The sequence below is a fragment of the Gopherus flavomarginatus genome, chromosome 3 (genome assembly GCF_025201925.1).
Source record: "Gopherus flavomarginatus isolate rGopFla2 chromosome 3, rGopFla2.mat.asm, whole genome shotgun sequence".
Lineage (NCBI taxonomy): Eukaryota > Metazoa > Chordata > Testudines > Testudinidae > Gopherus > Gopherus flavomarginatus.
The window spans coordinates 238929326-238948135 of NC_066619.1; the positions used below are offsets into that span (position 1 = coordinate 238929326).

The window sequence follows — 18810 nt, forward strand, 5'->3', positions numbered from 1 at the left end:
GGGAGGGACACCGCAGCCAGTAGCGGGGCTGCGGCAGTGGGGGCAGTCTCCGCCATGGAGGGCCTGGCCTTTCTAGCGGGGCCCTTACCCTTCTTCCCACCCCGACCCTTCCCACCGGCTGGGGGGGCTCCCCCCGAATCAGAAGGGGCGAGAGAAGTGGCAGCAACGGAGGTCTCCCCAGTACTCGCCGCCGCCGGTGCCCCAGCAGGGGCGGTGGTAGGTGGATCGGCAGCGGCGGTCGAGGTAGAGGCTTGGGCAGTGGACATGGGGACAGGTGGAGGAGGGGTAGTGGGAGCATCACGAGGGGTCTCCCCTGCCGCATCCCCCGCCATAACGAGAGCGGGGAGGGGGACAAACTGTGAGGGGAGGGGAAGGAGAGGAGGCGGCCACCCTTCCCCGCTAGGCTGCAGGCAGGGGAGGAGGGCGCCAGAAGGGGAAGGCTAAAGGGGCGTAGGGAGCAACCAAGGACTACAGGTGGGATTGGTGCAGGGCACCAACGCAGAGGGGGGTTCCGGCTCCTCCAGTTGCACTAGGGGAGCGGGGGGGCAACGGCAGAGGGGGGAGTGCAGTGAACAAGGGGAAACCAAATGGGGAAGGGCACAAGCGCCTGAGAGGGGGCGTGGGTGCATGGAGGGGAACCGATCAGGGCTGGGGGAGCACAGGGTGGGGGGAAAGGGCGAGCTGAGATTGGAGTAGAGGGACTACGGGGACAGCTACAGGGCCGGGGCAGAACTATCAGGCAGCAGAGGGAAATAGGTGGGGTGGACAAATGTGGCAAAGGGGAGGGGGTCAGTCCAGTATGAGGGGGGAGGTGGTGCACCCACAGGCACTTGTGCCAAAAAGTCAATGGTTGGCTGCTGCTGCTGCAGGCCCAAATGGTGGAAGTGGGCGTGGTGAGCCAGGCGAGCAGCTCAGTCCCAGAGGCAGGAGTCCAAAGCAGAAGGAAAACAGCCAGCGGGGGTGGTGGAGGGGGCAACGATGGTGGTGGGGGCGAAGGGGGACACGGATGGACTGGGGACAGGCTCCACGCCACACCCCCGGTGCCCCAGCGGACACAGTCCAAACCCCCACCACAAGAGCACAGTTTGAAAAAGACTCAGTCCAGAAAAGCCCCCTCCACAGTGGTCTTCATACTGTCTCCAGCAGCGGGTGGTCCTCTTCTCCTTCCTCTCCTCCTCCGGGCACCAACAGCTCCCCAGCAACATCCACAGTAGGCCCAGCAGCTCCAGGTGGTGGTGGTCTGGCGTCCAGGCAGGAGGGACCCCGCTCAGAGGGTGGTGGTCTCAGCAACAAGAGCTGGGGTCCCTTACTCCCCTCTTCTCTGGGAAGCAGGCCAGCAGCCCCCTCCCCCCCAAGGGGCTGTAGGTGGAATAACAGCAGTAACTGAGGTGGGGGGGGAACCACCAGCCAGCCAGCCAGCAGACAGCAGAGAGAGGGGTAGGTGGTGGTGTCTAGCCCAGCCAGGGAAGCAGCAGGAGCAGGAACAGCAGCAGAAACAGCAGCAGTGAGGGCCCAGCGCCCAGCAGGAACAGCAGCAGCAGCAGCAGCAGCAGCCCTCTCTCTCCTTCCTCTACAGCAGAGTGGCAGAAGAGAGATCTCTGGCCCCAGGAGAAGCAGGCTTCTGCTCCCTGAGTGACCAGAGCAGGGGCTGTACTAGAGTATTCTGGAACCTGCTAGAACCAATCAAGGCAGACAGGCTGATTAGAACACCTGCAGCCAATCAAGGCAGGCTAATCAGGGCACCTGGGTTTAAAAAGGAGCTCACTCCAGTCAGGGAGGGGAGAGCCAGAGGAGAGGAAGTGGGAGCAAGAGACGCAAGGACCTGAGAGTGAGAGGGTGTGCTGCTGGAGGACTAGGGAGTACAAGCATTATCAGATACCAGGAGGAAGGTCCTGTGGTGAGGATAAAGAAGGTATTTGGAGGAGGCCATGGGGAAGTAGCCCAGGGAGGTGTAGGTGTCATGCGGCTGTTACAGGAAGCACTACAGACAGCTGCAATCCACAGGGCCCTGGGCTGGAACCTGGAGTAGAGGGCAGGCCTGGGTTCCCCCCAAACCTCCCAACTCCTGATCAGACACAGGAGAAGTTGACCCAGACTGTGGGGAAGATCACTGAGATGAGCAAATCTGCCAATAAGCATAGGACCCACCAAGGTAGAGGAGGAACTATGTCACACTATACATTTTCCAGGTAAGATGAGAAGCTTATTAAAGATAACAACAAAAATCTCTTCAGTTTTGATGAAGTGAACAATCTTGATAGCTCATTTGAAGGAACTGGGAGACATTGAAAGAAAAAAGTCAGAAAATTATCTTAACTTGTTGGGGATTTTAGGGACCAACTCTGTCCTACCTTGCTAAAATGAACAGACCAAGTGAAGTCAGTGGGAATATGCAGGGTAAAATAGGTATTGCAATTAGTGTAATTGCAACAGGATACAATCTTGTTCACACTGAAGTCAATGGGAGTTTGCCATTGATTTAAATGAAAAAAGGATTGGATGCAGTGTAATTAATTATTTTGACACAATGATTTTTATTTATTTAATTTATATATTTTTGTTTGGTTGTCCTTTCCAGTTCAAAAACTGAAGACTTTATATCAGTCTTTTCTGGAAATACTGGTCTTTTCATTTTTTAATTATATTTTGTTTCTTTAATTGAAAGAGTCTGTATTACAATTCTAAGAAGAAACATATACACCAAATATATTATACTATATATCATATACACCGCTACCCCAATATAACGCAATCGTGGGGAGCCAAAAATCCCTACCGTGTTATAAGTGAAATACCGTTATATTGGGGTAGTGGCGGCAGGGCTCTAACAGTGATTAAAAGGGCCCGGGGCTCCCCACAGCAGCCGGTGCCCCGAGCCCTTTAAACAGCCAGCAAGCCATGCTGCTGCAGCCCCGGGGTAGCAGCGGCAGGGCTCCAGTGGTGATTTAAAGAGCTCCAGGCTCCGGCTGCTGCAGGGAACCCGGGCCCTTTAAATCGCCAGCCCAGTCCTGCTGCTGCAGCTCTGGGGTAGCGGCAGCAGGGCTCCAGCAGTGACTTAAAGGGCCCAGGGCTCCCTGCAGCAGTCAGAGCCCTGGACCCTTTAAAGCGCCACCAGAGCCCCTCTGCTACCGCACTATATGCGAACCCATGTTATAGCGGGTTGCGTTATAGCAGGGTAGCAGTGTATATGTGAAGCTGGTAGTGCTGCCTGTAATTAAGGTTGCCCAACACCTTCTGTTTAAAAGCCCTGTTTTCAGCAGCTTTCCCAAACTTTGTGTTTGATGTGAAGTTTCTTATGCCAGTTACCTACTTCAGATTTATTTTAGCAAAATGCTTCCACTGTTTCAGAAAACAAGATTAGGGAAAACTACATTGTTTTGCCCAAATTAAAAACATGACACCTGTTCTACTCAGAAGCTTGAGCATGTCCATGCAGTCAAACTAAGGCTTGAAGTTTGGCAGGAGGGTCACCCAGGTGTCATGGGTATGCCTCTTGTTGTCCCTGTGAAAATTCACCCAAATCTGGCCAAGTTACAAGCTTTTTTTGGGGGAAAAAAAATCAGTTTGCTCATGTTCAATAGGGATTTGTTTGCCAGCTAAATCAGTTGAAGAGTCCACCTGCAATGAGTGCTCCATCCCTTCACATACTCATGTGCTGACGAAATTGTCCAGGCACCATCCCTTCACATTTAAGGCCAAAAGGGACCATTAGATCATTTTACAGTTCATTAAAATTCTCCCAGTTTCATCTGCCTTGAGCCCCATAACTTGTTTGACTAAAGTCCACATTCCAGAAAGGTATCCAGTCTTGATTTGAAGACTCCAAGAGATGGGGAAACCACCATTTCACTCAATATTTTGTACCAGTGATTAATAATTACCTTCACTGTTGTTTTTTTAATTGTTCTTGTGTTCTAATTTGATTTTGTCTGGTTTCAGCTTAAAGCCATTCATTCTTTTGTCTTTTAAAGAGCATTTTAGTAACTGGTATCTTCTCTCTGTGAAGATACTTAGATACTCTAATCAAGTCACTTCTTAATCCTTTTGATAAAGTAAACAGATTGAGCTCACTGTAAGGCACTTTCTCCAGTCCTTGTATCATCTTTGTGGCTTTTTCTGCATTCTCTCCAATTTTTCAACTTCCCTTTTAAAATATGGATACCAGAACTGGACCTAATAATCCTGTATCAGTCTCACCAGTGCCAAATACAGAAGTCAAATCACCTCCCTAATCCTCCTCCTCTTCTTTCTACATCGTAGGATTGCATTAGACACTTCCGTCAGCGTATCACACTGGGAGCTCATGTTGAGCTGCTTGTTCACACTAACCTCTAAATCCTTTTCAGAGTCGTTCCTTTCCAGGATTCAGTCCTCCATTCTATAGTTATGGGCTGCATTCTTTGTTCCTAGATGTATAACTTTTGCATCTGACTGTATTAAAATGCATTTTGTTTGCATAGGTGCAGTTTGCCAAGCAATCCAGATAGCTCTCTTTACTGCTGTTCTCATCACTTTCCAATCTACCAACTGTTGTGCCACTTGCAAATTTTATCGGCAGTGATTTTATATTCCAGATTATTAATGAAAATGTTACATAGCATTGGGCATAACACTGATCTCTGTGAACCCTATTAGACAACTACTCTTCTAAATATGCCAGTTAGTCAGTTCTTAATCCATTTAAGGTGTGCTCTATGGATATTGTATGTTGTAATGTTTTTAATTAGAAAGTTGTGAGGTCCTCACTCAAACTTTACAAAAGTCTATTACATCTCCACAGTTATCTTTATCAAACTTATAACTTCATCAAAGAATGAAATAGTTTTGTTTGAGATGTATTTTCCATAAAACCATGTTTACTGATTAATTATATTCCTATCCTTTAATTCTTTATCAGCTTTTTCCATTATTTTGCCTAAGATTGATGTCAATTTGACTGGCCTACATTATTATTTATTCTTTGTATTACTGTTGCGCAGAGGAGCTCTATTAATGGACCAGGACCCAACTGTTATACAAGCTGTACAAACACAGCACAAAAAATTGGTCCTTGCCCCAAGGAGCTTACAGTCTATATCCATCTATTGCCTCTTGTCTTAGACAAACAGGAGTACAAGTAAATAATAAGACAATATTGTAAGTGTGACAGGCAGTGGCCTCAACACACCAGCAGCCTCACTGTTTGTTTGTTTTTTTGTAGGCATCATGAAAAAGTTTTGAGGAGGGATTTGAAGGTAGGTGGTGAGATAGCTTTGCAGATGTTTACAGGGAACATCTCACAAACGTGCAGGGCAGCATGGGTAAAAGTACAAAGGTGCTTTTTTGAAAATTTAAGTGAGTGATGGAGGCTAGCATTCTGGTCTGATTTGGAGGTGAGTGCAGACATCTCAATTAGCAAATGAGAGATTATAGTGATTGACTGAAGGATTTTGAAAGTGAATAATTATTTTTGATTCAACAGAGAAGTGGGAGCCAGCAGGTGCAAAGAGAAGGGTGACATGGTCAAAGCAATGGGCTGAGAAAATGATCTTTGCAGTGGTATTCTGAACAGATATGAGTCTGGCAAGATTGCATTTGTCAATGCCAGAGAGAAGGATGATGCAGTAATCGAGACACAAGCTGATGAAAGCTTCAATGAGGTTTTAGCTATGTGGATGGGTAAGAGGCTTTGAGATGTTATGAAGAAAATCTCATTACCAGGGTCATTCTGCTTGGCCTCTTTGAATATTGGTACAACATTAACAGTCTTCCAGCCTTCCAGAATTTCTTTAATATTCCAAGAATTAATGCCAGCAGGCAAGAGATCTCTTCAAGCCATTTAGGACTCCTGTATGCAATTTATCAAGACATGCTGATTTAAAAATGTTTATCCCTAGATGTTGTTCACTATTCTCCTTAGTTGCTAATGGATTGAAAAGTACTTGAATCATGAGGGTGATAAAGTACCTCATCCTACTTCTTTGTAAACAGAGAACAGAAATATTCATTGAACACTTCTGCCTTTTCTGCATTCTTATTAACTGTTAGCATCTCCATCTAGTAATGGGCTTATGCCACTATTAGGAACAAAAGAAACTCTGGCATTAAAAAATCCTTTTTGTTGCCCTTTGCCCTGCCTGCTGTTCACCCCCACCCCTCGGTGCCATTTGCTTCCCTTATGAAGTACAGAAAATAGTGGTGAATGTTAATTAGAAGTTATGTTCTTCCCCTCCATTCTCATTTATTTTATATACTGTATTTTCTTTTGTTTTTTTAATTTCTGCCTTCACTTTGGCTAAAAGTCCATCCTGGTACAGTAGCAAAGCTGTTTTTTTTTTCTTGATTATGGATTTGTAGCTTTATAGCCATCTGATAAACTGGGAGTTCTTTAAGAATTTATCAGTTTTCCTAAATTATTCCTCCTAATCAATTTTGCTCATAATTTTCCTCATCTTTGGGAAATTAGCCCTTCTTGAAGGGTAGGTGAGTGTGTATTACTTATTGGGACTATCCTCAGTTTGCTCATATTGAATGTAATCAGGTCATGATCACTGGTCCCTAGACACCCACCAATTTCCAGTTCTATGACTAATTTGTCAGTATTCATCATAATGTCCAAAATAGTTACCTAGTGTTGGGCATAATGTCTCTTTTGTTTGGAAAATTATCGTTTAGTTTTTTAGAATGACTTTCCTACTGACTGCATTATACCTTCAGCATATATCTCCCAAGTTGAAGTCCACCAAAGGAGTGACCAGGAAACACAATATCTAGAGTTCAGCAGATTCAGTCTCCGCTCTTAAATAATCAATAGACCATGTAAGTGGAAGCCTTTCATGGCCATTTGGTTCACCGGCTCCCCATTCATATCCCTTGTGTGGTCTGTGTTTCCCTAATAAAATCCTGCAGAGTGCGCTCTGACCCCAGAATGAAGTAAAAAGAGCTTTGAGAAGTTGCAGCATTCCTTCCTGGATCTGATGCAATAGAAAAAGGAGTGGAGATATCAAAAGATGAAGGCTCCCTGATTATCTGAAGACATTTACAGGGGCACAGGCCAGACCTCACATGCCAATTCCCAAATGACACAAAAGGACTGAGAAAGACAGCAGGGTCTCCTTGAAAATTATGGAACAGTGTGTGGATATAGATAAGTACTGGTATTCCTCTCAAGTCACGTTGCAAGTGGAAAGAGGTGGTTACAAAATTATTTTTTAGTGTTGCATACAGTTGACATCCAGACAAACTGTTTTGTCTGTTGCACAACCAATTGATGAAACTCGCTTGGATCACACAATTTTACAAAATTTGCTTGAGTATTTGTGTTACTAAGGCTAAATAAAACTCATGAAAACTAAAACAAGAATCTCACAGCTCAATCTGGCCAACAATGGTTGTTCAGTGTTCGTTAAAGCTATGCATGAGATATACCTGTGTCAAGGGTTTTTCCCCACTTTGAACTTTGGCATCCAAAAAGTGGGGACCTGCATGATCACTTTTAAGCTTAATTACTAGCTTAAATCTGGTACGCTGCCACCAGCCAAAAATATAGTGTTTGGCATACTTCTGTTCCCCCGAAACCTTCCCTGGTGAACCCAAGACCCAAACCCCGTGGGTCTTAAAACAAGGAAAAATAGACTATGCCCCCTTCTTTCTCCCCCTAGACTTTCCCCTCCCTGGGTTGCCTTGGGAAGCTACACAGATCCAAACTCCTTGGATCTTAAAACAAAGAGGAATTAACTATTCCCTTCCTTTTCCCCCCACCAATCCCTGGTGAGTTTAGACTCAATCCCTCAGATTCCAAAACAAGGAAAAATCAATCAGGTTCTTAAAAAGAAAAATTTTACCCTTACTTTCTTTAATTAAAAGCTATCTCTGTAAAATCAGGATGGAAAATGCTTACAGGGTACTTAGATTCATATAGCCTAGAGGCATGCATCTGACGAAGTGGGTATTCACCCATGAAAACTCATGCTCCAAAACCTATGTTAGTCTATAAGGTGCCACAAGATTCTTTGCTGCTTTTATAGCCTAGAGGGACTCCCGACCCCGGCCACCAGCCTGAGATTCAAAGTTACAGCAAACAGAGGTAAAAATCCTTCCAGCAAAAGACACATTTACAAGTTAAGAAAACAAACATAAGACTAATCTGCCTTGCCTGGCTATACTTACAATTTTGAAACATGAAAGACTGATTCAGAAAGATTGGGAACACCTAGGTGTACATCTGGTCCCTCTTAGCCCCAAGAGCGAACAACGAACAAAACAAATGACACAAAGACTTCCCTCCACTAAGATTTGAAAGTATCTTGTCCCCCCATTGGTCCTCTGGTCAGGTGTCAGCCAGGTTCACTGAGATTCTTAACCCTTTACAGGTAAAAGAGACATTAACCCTTAACCATCTATTTATGACAACATGATTGTGTTTTCTTAACAGTAAGACTTCTTACTGCAGATATCTTTCCCTTACTTCTAGACAAGAGCATGAATAAATGGTCACCCACCAATCTTTCCTGTACAGTATGCCTACTGCAGAGTGAGAGTGCAAAGAAGCACATTTTCTTCTGGAGTGTGGCCAAAACTGCTGCTGGAAGCCTAAAGCCTGGATGAAATTCAGTTATTCCTAATCCAGATTTCCCCTTCTGTAGAACAAAACTCTCCTCATGTCACTAGCAATAGGTTAATTCTGAAACAATCCATGTTAAGGCTAATTGATTTTGGGGGATGGAGAGGCTCCAGCCCCATTAAGTTCACTTTATTCTGTATCTGAAGTACTTTTTTTTTGTCCAACTGCTTATCTTATTATGTGGGTAAAATTAAATTTTACCATAGCTTACCAAAAAAAGGACCTTCAGTATATCAATTAAGAAACGGACTATTTTATCTCCCATCTACATGAATGTTCCCATAAACCAGCTTAGAGGTATTATCTCCTCTCTAGTTAATATGCATAATTACAAGATTAATTACGGGAGGACATAATTCTGGTCTTTACTGTTCCTTTAAGAGTAAATCTTCTCCTTCTCAAGTCTTCCGGGCCAGTTGCTGCATTATACTTCTTCTCCAAGCACTTAGTACACCCTTTCTCACTGAAATGGATACAAACATCAACAGCCCCCCCCCCCACCTTCCCCATCAGTAGGGTGCATTTGCTTTACATCTCCGCAACACTCCCATCTGTCTTCCTCTGCCTGTTGCAGTTGTTCAAAGCTAGCATGAAACTAACAGTCTAAAAGTGAAACTGCTCTGCTGAGGAAACTACTTCTCGAACCTCCTGTCAGCCCACACAGGAGCAGAGCTTAATGTCACATCGGGGCAGGCGCGAGACGCTGTAACGGGGAGAGGGGAAGTGATACCTTGAAATGTGTGGTTGCTACACACGCAAGCACAAATCTTTCTTCGTACCACTGTGATGCTTTAAAAAATAGCTTAACATTCTTCGTCTTTCGCTACATTTTGACCGTCACCCAGCCTAGCAACGATACTGGGTTAATAATTAATTAATAATGAAAAGTGCCTTCCTCTTTTCAGAAGAGCATGCTCCACGGCTGCTCTTTTTGCCCTTTAAAAGCCCCGATAAAACGCCATGTCACACGCAGAAGCTGAGCAGGCATTCTGCTCACTCTGCTCTACCCTACCCTGGGAAAATTACCCAGAGCTGCCCGGCTCTGAACACGTTTCAGCTGCAGAGAGAGTCCCAAACAGCCCCGTCCAGCGTTATGTCAGAAGGGCTGGTTAAAACTTGCACGCCGCGGTTGCTGGGATTGTGCCAGTTTATCCCCGTCCACACTTCCAATTACCCTCTCGCAACCCCCGTTCAGCTGCGCCATTCCCCTGGGTTGATCAGGCCTTGGCCTCGAATATGGAGGAGGTGCTGCTGCAGGGCTGGTGGGTCAATCGCGAGTGGGGCCTATGGCGATTTAGGGCAGCGCTGCTCCCAGCAGAGCCCCGTGGCACCGGGCTAGTACCATGCTCCTTCCCTGGGGGCCAGCACCGTCCTGCCTCGGCATACGAGCTCCTGCTGCTCTGGGACTGCGGCCCGAGGCACAACGTCCGTCTCCCGTGGCACTCTGACCGCGACACAGAGCAGCGCAGCGCTCCCCGCTCCCGTCTCGTGTTGGGCAGAGGCCCAAGGCTCGGCATGTTCCATTTCTCCCACCACAGGGGGGGACGGAACGGCCCACAAGTGATTCTTGCCTCTGGAAGGCAGGCCCATGTACCTGCACTATCAGGGTTCGGACCCTGCTCAGCCAGAGAGACGCGGATGCTGAAGTGGACACCTTGCTGGCGGGGTGGGGTGGGCAGAAGTTGGTACGTTCCTGGGGGCGGAGGGAGGGAGCAGCGCTCGCTCTGCTACTGTCAGTTGCGAGCAGCAGCAGTCTCGCTAAGTGCAGGTTTTCGGGACTCGCGACCGCAGCGTGAGACAGAGCCCAACGATCTCCCCTTCCCCTGCCAGGGCCTGCCCGTGCGGGCCCCCCGGGCAGAGCTGCACCTGCACGGCCTCGGGGGCGGCAGCAGCGACAGGTGCCGAACCCGGGCGCAGGCAGCGGGTTCGCCTTCTCCGAGCCAGTGACGATGCCCGCGGTGCAGAAAGCCGTGTCCGAGATCCGCTCTAGAGCGGAGGGTGAGTGCCTGTGCCACCGCAGCCCCTCCCCGGGCGCCGGGCCGGGGACGCCTCCGTTTAGCTGCCTCATGGTCTCCCTGCATCGGGAGCTGAGCGGCGGCCACTGGAGCTGTGCTGCACCGGGGGGGGGGGGGGGACGGCAGAGGGATGAGGCGGAGAACCGCTCCCCCAGGCTGGTGCCGGACTGCGTTTTGTGCTCTGCGCTGGTAATTGAATGGGCTCCGCTCTGCCCATGCCTATCACCGTAGTGTCTGAATACCCCCCCCCCCCTGCAAACCTGCCGCCCATGCTTGTTTTTTGTCTCTTTGTCATCTGCCTCGCTGTCCTCCCTGCCCCTTTGCTGCCTACTCGCCTCCTCTTCCCCTGTGCGCCCCCTCTTCACTGCTCTCTCCTCCTGCGTCTGTCTCTCTTACCCCCAGACCTCGTGTCTCCCTGCGTCCCCCTCTAGCACACACCTGGCAGGAGAGCCCCGGGCCAGCTGTCAAAGCCTGCCTCTCCCTCCCCCCAAATCCAGTCTCCCCTGAATACCATTTCTTCACTAAAATGGCAGTTTTTATTATACGTGTTTTGGGTAGTTGGCAAAAAAGTATTTTCATTGTTGTTTAGAGCTAGTATTTGTGTAAGTGTACAACAGCAGTCATTTCATGTTGCCATCATTGTTTTTGTAGTAGGCTTGGTGCCTGGCTGAATTCTGTAATTTCAGTGGAATATTTTCCTTTTTTGAATAATGAACTTTTCCATAAAGACTTTTCTTGTTCACCTCACTGGCTTTTGCACAGAGTATGTTGTCTATCCATGTCAATGCCGAGCAACAGGAGATGAATGGGAATGCTGTTATCCTGTTGAAGAGTTATGGCTGAATATCTTGACTTTTTCATTCTTTAAAGCAGGGGTTGGCAACCTTTGAGAAGTGGTCTGTCAAGTCTTCAATAATTTAAGGTTTTGCGTGCCAGGCTGGCTGCATGCTGGGCAGGGCCGGCGGCTGGGACCCTGGCTGGCAAGGGGCCGGCGGCTGGAACCCCAGACTGGCAGCGAGCTGAGTGGCTCATCCCACTGCTGGTCTGGGGTTTCGTAATCCAGGCTGGCAGCATGCTGAGCAGGGCCAGTGGCCAGGACCCTGGCTAGCAGCAGCATGCCACTAAAAATCAGCCCGCATGCTGCAGACTGCTGACCCCTGCTTTAAAGGATGGTGCATGCATTGTGTTAGTTCACACATGGGACAAAGGATGCAGTAATTCTTAGTGCATAAAATTATGAGAGGCATTTATGGCACAACTTGCCTGATCATTGAGGACTGTGTAGATATTGGGCATCTTGGTCAGTTAGGATTCATCAGTCACTATGTTTAAAAATATAACGAACTGCTTTATAAAAGCAATATATATAAGAAAGATGTGCATTTTTATTAGGATAAATGTAAAAATTATGTTCATGCAATATTTGAGGCTTTACACACAAATCAAAATATGATTACTATAGTAACTAATTTTGGAGGCAGATTATTATTTAGTATTTGGCATTAGAGTTCATGTATTTCTTTCTGGCTAGTGAGACTGAATCGTGGTTGCTGCAAAAGTTATAACTTTGAGGAGTAGTAACATTTCATTGTTGTAGATTTGCATTTAATTTCTTTGGATATGTTGCAGGATTTCACATTTGAATCAAACTTTTGCACACTATGGGTTGGATTATCCCTAACCCTTAGTTGGCCATGCAGGGGAGTAAGAAAGGTTATTAAGGCCCTGCCCTTATTTCCCGGCATGTTTGAGTAAGGCCTGCTCAGATTGCTACTGCTGCAGTAGAGGGTTGGGTTGGGGAAGGGTTAGATAGTGGACACCATACTGTTCTAATCTCTCTCTCCCTGCCCTAGCAAGTAGATAGGTGGAAGCCTTGGCTATACCTCCTGCTTCTTAGTTTCTTTACCTGGCCAGGCACAGAAAGAGAGTAGGGAATGAGATGAGCACTGAAAAGGTGTGAAGTAATTTACTCCAATCTAGAGCAAAGAGAAAAACAGATGAAGAATTGTGCTATCCTGAAGCACAATTCCTTCCTGGTTTACTTCTGTGGTGGCACAGGGTATGAGATGGGTTTAGTGGTGCAATGTAGCCCTCTTTAACTTTCTAGTACTTATGTTAATTATTTCTATATTTTTATCAAATATGTTAATTTTCATTTGCAGCTAAGTACAAGTAGAAAAAATATAGAAAAAAATACGTTCTCTAATATCTTTTCACACTATACTTCCTGTTTAAAAAAAAATGAAAAGAGAAATTGACTAGGTTTAGTATCCTTTCATTTTTTGTTTCAGTGACAAAGTGAAACTAATTGTAGAGCCATTTGTACTGGACTTTAAATATTGTTCAAGCTAAATTATTTTCAAATATGGCTTGCTTGGCCAGTGTGGATAGGGTTGAATCAAATTATAACCACGTACCAAGCTTAGGTTTCCAAATAGTTTTTACAAGCAAGCATTTTGCATCATGATAGCAACCATCTACATTTGTAATGAAAACTTTCCAGAATTCTAGAGTGAGATTCTTACTCTCACTCTGGTTCCAGTAGGCTAGTATAAAGGGGCTCTAAAAGCCCCAGCTCCAGCCATAGAAGGATTCCCCAAGGTGAGGCACTGTGGAAGACAGCTGTAAGACTGTCTTCTGAGAGTCCTTATGTAAAAAGGCAAAATTGGAGGGATGAATGCTGCTTGGATAATTCTTTCATTTGAAGTTTCTAAAATGAGCATTTAAAACTGATCCTAATATAAAAATATTGCAGATACTATATTCCTATGTTATGTGAAAATCTCCTCAGTTAAGCAATGTCCAATGTTTTCAGCTATAGTCTGTGGAAACTGATTTGCCATTTGGGTTCAGTAACAACATGGTAAGTATAAAATAATAGAATGTCGTTTTTCTGCCACCTTGTAGACTAACAGATGTATTAGAGCATAAGCTTGCATGGGTGAATACCCACTTCGTCAGACACCCAGTTCGTCAGACACATGTTAGTCTATAAGATGCCATGGGACTCTTTGTTGCTTTTTACAGATCCAGACTAACATGGCTACCCCTCTGATATTTATCTGCCAGTTCTTCATTCAGTCCTTGGAAGAAAAGTGTTCTTGCATGTGTGGTTTTTCCTTTGTTTTGTTTTTGTTATTCCCTGCTCCCTCCTTAAAGGCAAGTGTTGAAATTAGTAATAATATTTGAAATTATTAATATTGATATGGGAAAACACTATTTTAACCATACATTTATTTATTAAATCCAGAGGCCAGAGGGTATCTTATTCAGTTGCTCTAAACATGTCTAACAGCTTAACAATAAGCAGTCACTACATCCAATACAGTAACTAACAATATTTATAAGCATGTGATCAGTATACTTACAAATAGGCTAAACCCAGAGATGCTTAGACCCACAATGGTCTGCTCTAACGTGGTCAGGCAAGTATTAGCAATAAACCTCTTTAAGAATTTACTGTTTATACCCTTTAACAAACAAGTGATGTCATTGCCAATTACTAAATTCAGCTAAAAAACAATTTGAGACAATTCACCCTTATTTCCTGTCTTAATCCAGATAAGATTCACAGACTCCTTTTTTCCCCCAAGGTCTTTCCTTTCTTAACTTCTTCCCCGCCTCCTAGCTTATCAGCAGAACACTGGGAAGGTTTGGGCTTGTTTCTTTTTAGACAGCTTTTCTTTGTGGCGTTACTGCACTTTTTTTACTTTATTAGTTACTTTTGGAACTATACATCCTTCCCATACTACAAGTAACACTACTTACTGTTCTCACCGCCTTCATTTACTTGCTGATTGGGGTCTTTTCCCTTCTGGCCATGAACTATAAGGTGAAAATTTTATTTTCTTAACCAAACTTAGGCTAACTTCGTTTTTTTTAATTTTATACTAATCCTATAGCAAGAATAAAAGCATGCACTTTTTTCTGAGGGTGAAGTATCTCCACTTTTACCCTGGAATCTTTTCCAGTGTTCTTTGGATTCCAAAGCAGGGCACTTAGAATTGGGCCAAATTTATTTGGGAACTTGTAAGGCTAGATATTGGGGTAGAGTTACTCCTTCTGTCTCCTCCTAGTTTTCCTTTTTTCTTCTTTCCATCCTCTTACATTTTGTCTACCTTAATTCTTAATCTCAGAACAGATAAATTAAATCCTGAATCCAGTGAGTCATTTCTTCAAGTGACTCTGAAATTGAGTGTGATGTTCCATTTCAGTCTATCAACAATTTCCAGATTTGCTGTTCTGTTTACAAATAAAAAAAGTTTTGTTTTTCTTAACTTCCACCTCTTCAAACTGCCCTGACAGTCACATAGGGTTCTTTCTGTTTGATGCTTCCGAAACAGACTGCCTTTTGGTTATCGGTTCTGTTGATGTGATATCCAGCTCACTCTCCCTTAACTTGATGTCTCTGTAGTAGTAACTGGAATAATAAGTAGTAAAAATGTGTTTATCAGAAAAGGAAGTAATTATTATTCTGAATATACAGGGAAAATAATTTTAAATAAAAAAGGTGCCATTTTTGCATGATCAGTTTTCAGAGTAGAACTACACTTTGGAATTTGCTACCATATTTTTTTCAGAGCATATGACTACACTTCTTCGTGGCAAATGCTTTTTCTTTCAGCTGAGTCATGTAAGGATGGGCATGGGGGGAAACCTTTGTTAAAAACACATCATTCATCTCTGGTTAAATTTGCTATGGCTGTATATTTAGCTGATCTAGAGAATAAGAGTGATGCTTCTTGCAGAAATTAGTCTCTCCCCTCAGACTAGCAGGCACTACTATTGCAGCACCACAGCTCCCACTGTGAGTGTGAAAATTATAATGTTCTCTCTTCTCACAGACAACAGGAGGTTAGCATCACTACTAAACTGAGCTTCAGAATATTTTGTTTCTTAGGAGCATGTCTACACGTACAGTTCTGCACCTGTACAGATACAGTTGCACTGCTGAAGCGTGTCTGGTGAAGACGCTCTGTGCTGATGGGATAATAAAACCACCTCTGCGAACAGCAGAAGCTATGTCGGTGGGAGAAGCTCTCCCACTGACACAGCGCTGTGTACACAAGCACTTATGTCAGTGTAATTTATGTCACTCAGAGGAGTGGTTTATGCACACTCCTGAGTGACACAAATTATGCCAATATAGGCTGTAATGTAGACATAGCATTAGCTAAATGCAAAGAAGAGAGAGAGCTTTTCATTCATCCATACTCTCCAACGGTGCTGAATTGCTTTTCTGATAGCTTTTTGGTGTTCAGATGAAATAGGAAGTAGGTTGCCTTAATATTACATAGACATCTGTTTCACTATTATGACTCAAACTTTAATAAGGAGTTTTGCAATATTTCTTTTTGCAGGGGAGGATATGAGGTGATGGGTCACCTACCTCTGTGTTGTTTGGTTGCTTTTTAATCTGTACTGTTCATCAACCAATTCTCCCTGGAACAATTGACTCTTCACTTTCAATCATATATTTGTTTAATGTTTCCTCACAGATTAGTTGGGTGTAAATTGTTTCAGTTTTACATTTGTTTCACTTCCGTAACTTAATTCTTGCGGAGATTTTTGTAATGGTTTGTGTGTGTGTGTGTGTGTGTGTTTGGGGGCGGGAGGGTAAGGAGGGTGTAAAGGCATAGTCAAAGAAAGTTTAATCTAGCTTCCAGGGAGCCTTTTTCATTTGGGGACTAGTGAGAAGTAGAGGGCAAACCATTTTCTTTACCCCTGTAGTCTATTAAATGTATGAATAAGACTTGTTTGATTTCAAAACATTAGGCACTTTTAATAAAGGATAATTTTATTATGAGAATTTTCTCCCATTCCTAAAATCACGTTTTCTTTGTGTTTGTGCCTTCGGTACTGGGTAAACTGGTTGAAACTATAGTAAAGAACAAAATTGTCAGACACATAATGAACATAATTTGTTGGGGAAGAGTCAGCATGGTTTTTGTAAAGGGAAATCATGCCTCACCAATCTACTAGGATTCTTTGAGGAGGTCAACAAGCATGTGGACAAAGGGGATCCAGTGGATATAGCGTACTTAGATTTTAAGAAAGCCTTTGAAAAGGTCCCTCACCAAAAGCTCTTAAGCAAAATAAGTTGTCATGGGATAAGAGGGAAGGTCCTCTTATGGGCTGGTAACTGCTTAAGAGATAGGAAATAAAGGGTAAGAATAAATGGTCAGTTTTCAGAGTGGAGGGAAGTAAGCAGTGGTGTTCCACAGGGGTCTGTACTGGGACCAGTCCTATTCAATGTATTCATAAATGATCTGGAAAAAGGGGTAAACAGTGAGGTGGCAAAATTCGCAGAAAATACAAAACTGCTCAAGATAGTTAAGTCCCAGGCAGGCTGTGAAGAGCTACAAAAGGATCTCTCAAAACTGAGTGACTGGACAACAAAATGGCTGATAAAATTCTATGTTGATAAATTCAGAGTAATGGACGTTGGAAAACATAATCTCAACTATACATATAAAATCATGCGGTCTAAATTAGCTGTTACCACTCAAGAAAGAGATCTTGGAGTCATTGTGGATAGTTCTTTGAAAACATCCACTCAATGTGCAGTGGCAGTTAAAAAAGCAAGCAGCACCTTGGGAATCATTAAGAAACGGATAGATACTAGGACAGAAAATATCATTGCCTCTCTATAAATCCATGCTACGCCCAAATCGTCAATACTGCATGTAGATGTGGTCACCCCATCTCAAAAAAGATATGTGGAATTGGAAAAGGTTCAGAAAATGGACACAAAAATGATTAGGGATATGGAACAGCAGCCATATGAGGAGAGATTAATAAGACTGGGACTTTTCAGCTTGGAAAAGAGTCGACTAAGGGAGGATATGATAGAGGTCTATAAAATCATGACTGATATGGAAAAAGTAAGTAAGGAAGTGTTATTTACTTCTCATAACACAAGAACTAGTGGTCACCAAATGAAATTAGTAGGCAGCAGGTTTAAAACAGACAAAAGGAAATTTTTTCACACAATGCAGTCAACCTGTGGAACTCCTTGCCAGAGGATGTTGTGAAAACCAACAGGGGTCAATAAAGAACTAGGTAAATTCATGGAGGATAGGTCCATCAGTGGCTATTAGACAGGATGGGCAGGGATGGTGTCTCTAGCCTCTGTTTGCCAGAAGCTGGGAATGGGTGACGGGATGGATCACTTGGTGATTACCAGTTCTGTCCATTCCCTCTGGGACACCTGGCACTGGCCATTGTCGGAAGACAGAATACTGGGCTAGATGGACCTTTGGTCTGACCCAGGATGGCCGTTGTTTTGTTGATGATATTTGAGACTGACAGGCTTTTGATTATTTTACAATGAATTATAAATTTATTTGGAAATTGATTAGTAGACTGGCTTCCTGTGACATCAAGTAGATTTTTATGATCCTATCATGAAAAAGGCACTTAGAAAGTGGTTTACTTTTTAGCAAAATAGTTGAGAATGACATATGCATGTCCTAGTTCATGTCAGTTTAAGATCTGTCCATAATACGCAATTGTGGCAGTGTGAGACAAGTTTCATGCCATATTGGACTGTATGACAAACTCTTAAGTAAGTTTAATCATATGAATTGTGCTTTCACAGCTTTTTGAACTATTGACATATGAAAACCTGGTCTTTCTTGAGTTGGCCAAGCATTGATGTATCTATCATGTGCACTTAGAGACTCCGATCTTGCAAGGCACTTTGCAAGGTCCACCTACACATAGCTCATTGAAGGACCTGGCCTTAGAATGTTAAGAACATCAGATTTGTAGTCCTAGAACAAACCAATAGTCAATATTTAGGTATCCTGTCCTCTGCATTGAATACTGCCAGATTCTTCAAAGAAAGGTATAACTTCCCATGGTGCATCCATTTATGCAGTACTGAACCAGACCCTTGCTTACTAGTTTATGCTGTATCATAATACCTTGTTGTGTTAGCTTATGGGCTGTATCATAAGCACTGTTAACCTTTATAATTTTTACCATCAATACTGAAATTTGTAGATGCTGCTATGGAACCATACCTCCAAACTTAAGGCTGCAATTAAGTTCCAATTACAAGTCCTATTTTAGACCCTTTATAATTATGGCTATGAAAACTAGTTTTGCCTGAAAACTGCTAGATTTCCTGTGAAAGCAAAAGAAAACTTGTGTGTGAAGTTTGAAGAAAATTGGTCCAGTGTGTGTGTA

The 18810-nt window shown here is 43.9% G+C and overlaps 2 protein-coding genes across 4 annotated transcripts in view; one reads left to right on the top strand and one right to left on the bottom strand.

The window, feature by feature from the left end:
* LOC127048267 (uncharacterized) overlaps positions 1 to 18810 on the bottom strand; it is a 426185-nt gene that overhangs the window by 253683 nt on the left and 153692 nt on the right. The gene's annotated exons all lie outside the window — the stretch shown is intronic.
* ATP8A1 (ATPase phospholipid transporting 8A1) overlaps positions 10356 to 18810 on the top strand; it is a 267561-nt gene continuing 259106 nt past the window's right edge. For all 3 annotated transcript variants that reach the window (XM_050947405.1, XM_050947406.1, XM_050947404.1), the window contains exon 1: positions 10356 to 10600. In XM_050947405.1, the coding sequence (XP_050803362.1) occupies positions 10552 to 10600 (49 nt within the window). In that variant the 5' untranslated portion in view covers positions 10356 to 10551. The remainder of the gene's footprint in view (positions 10601 to 18810) is intronic.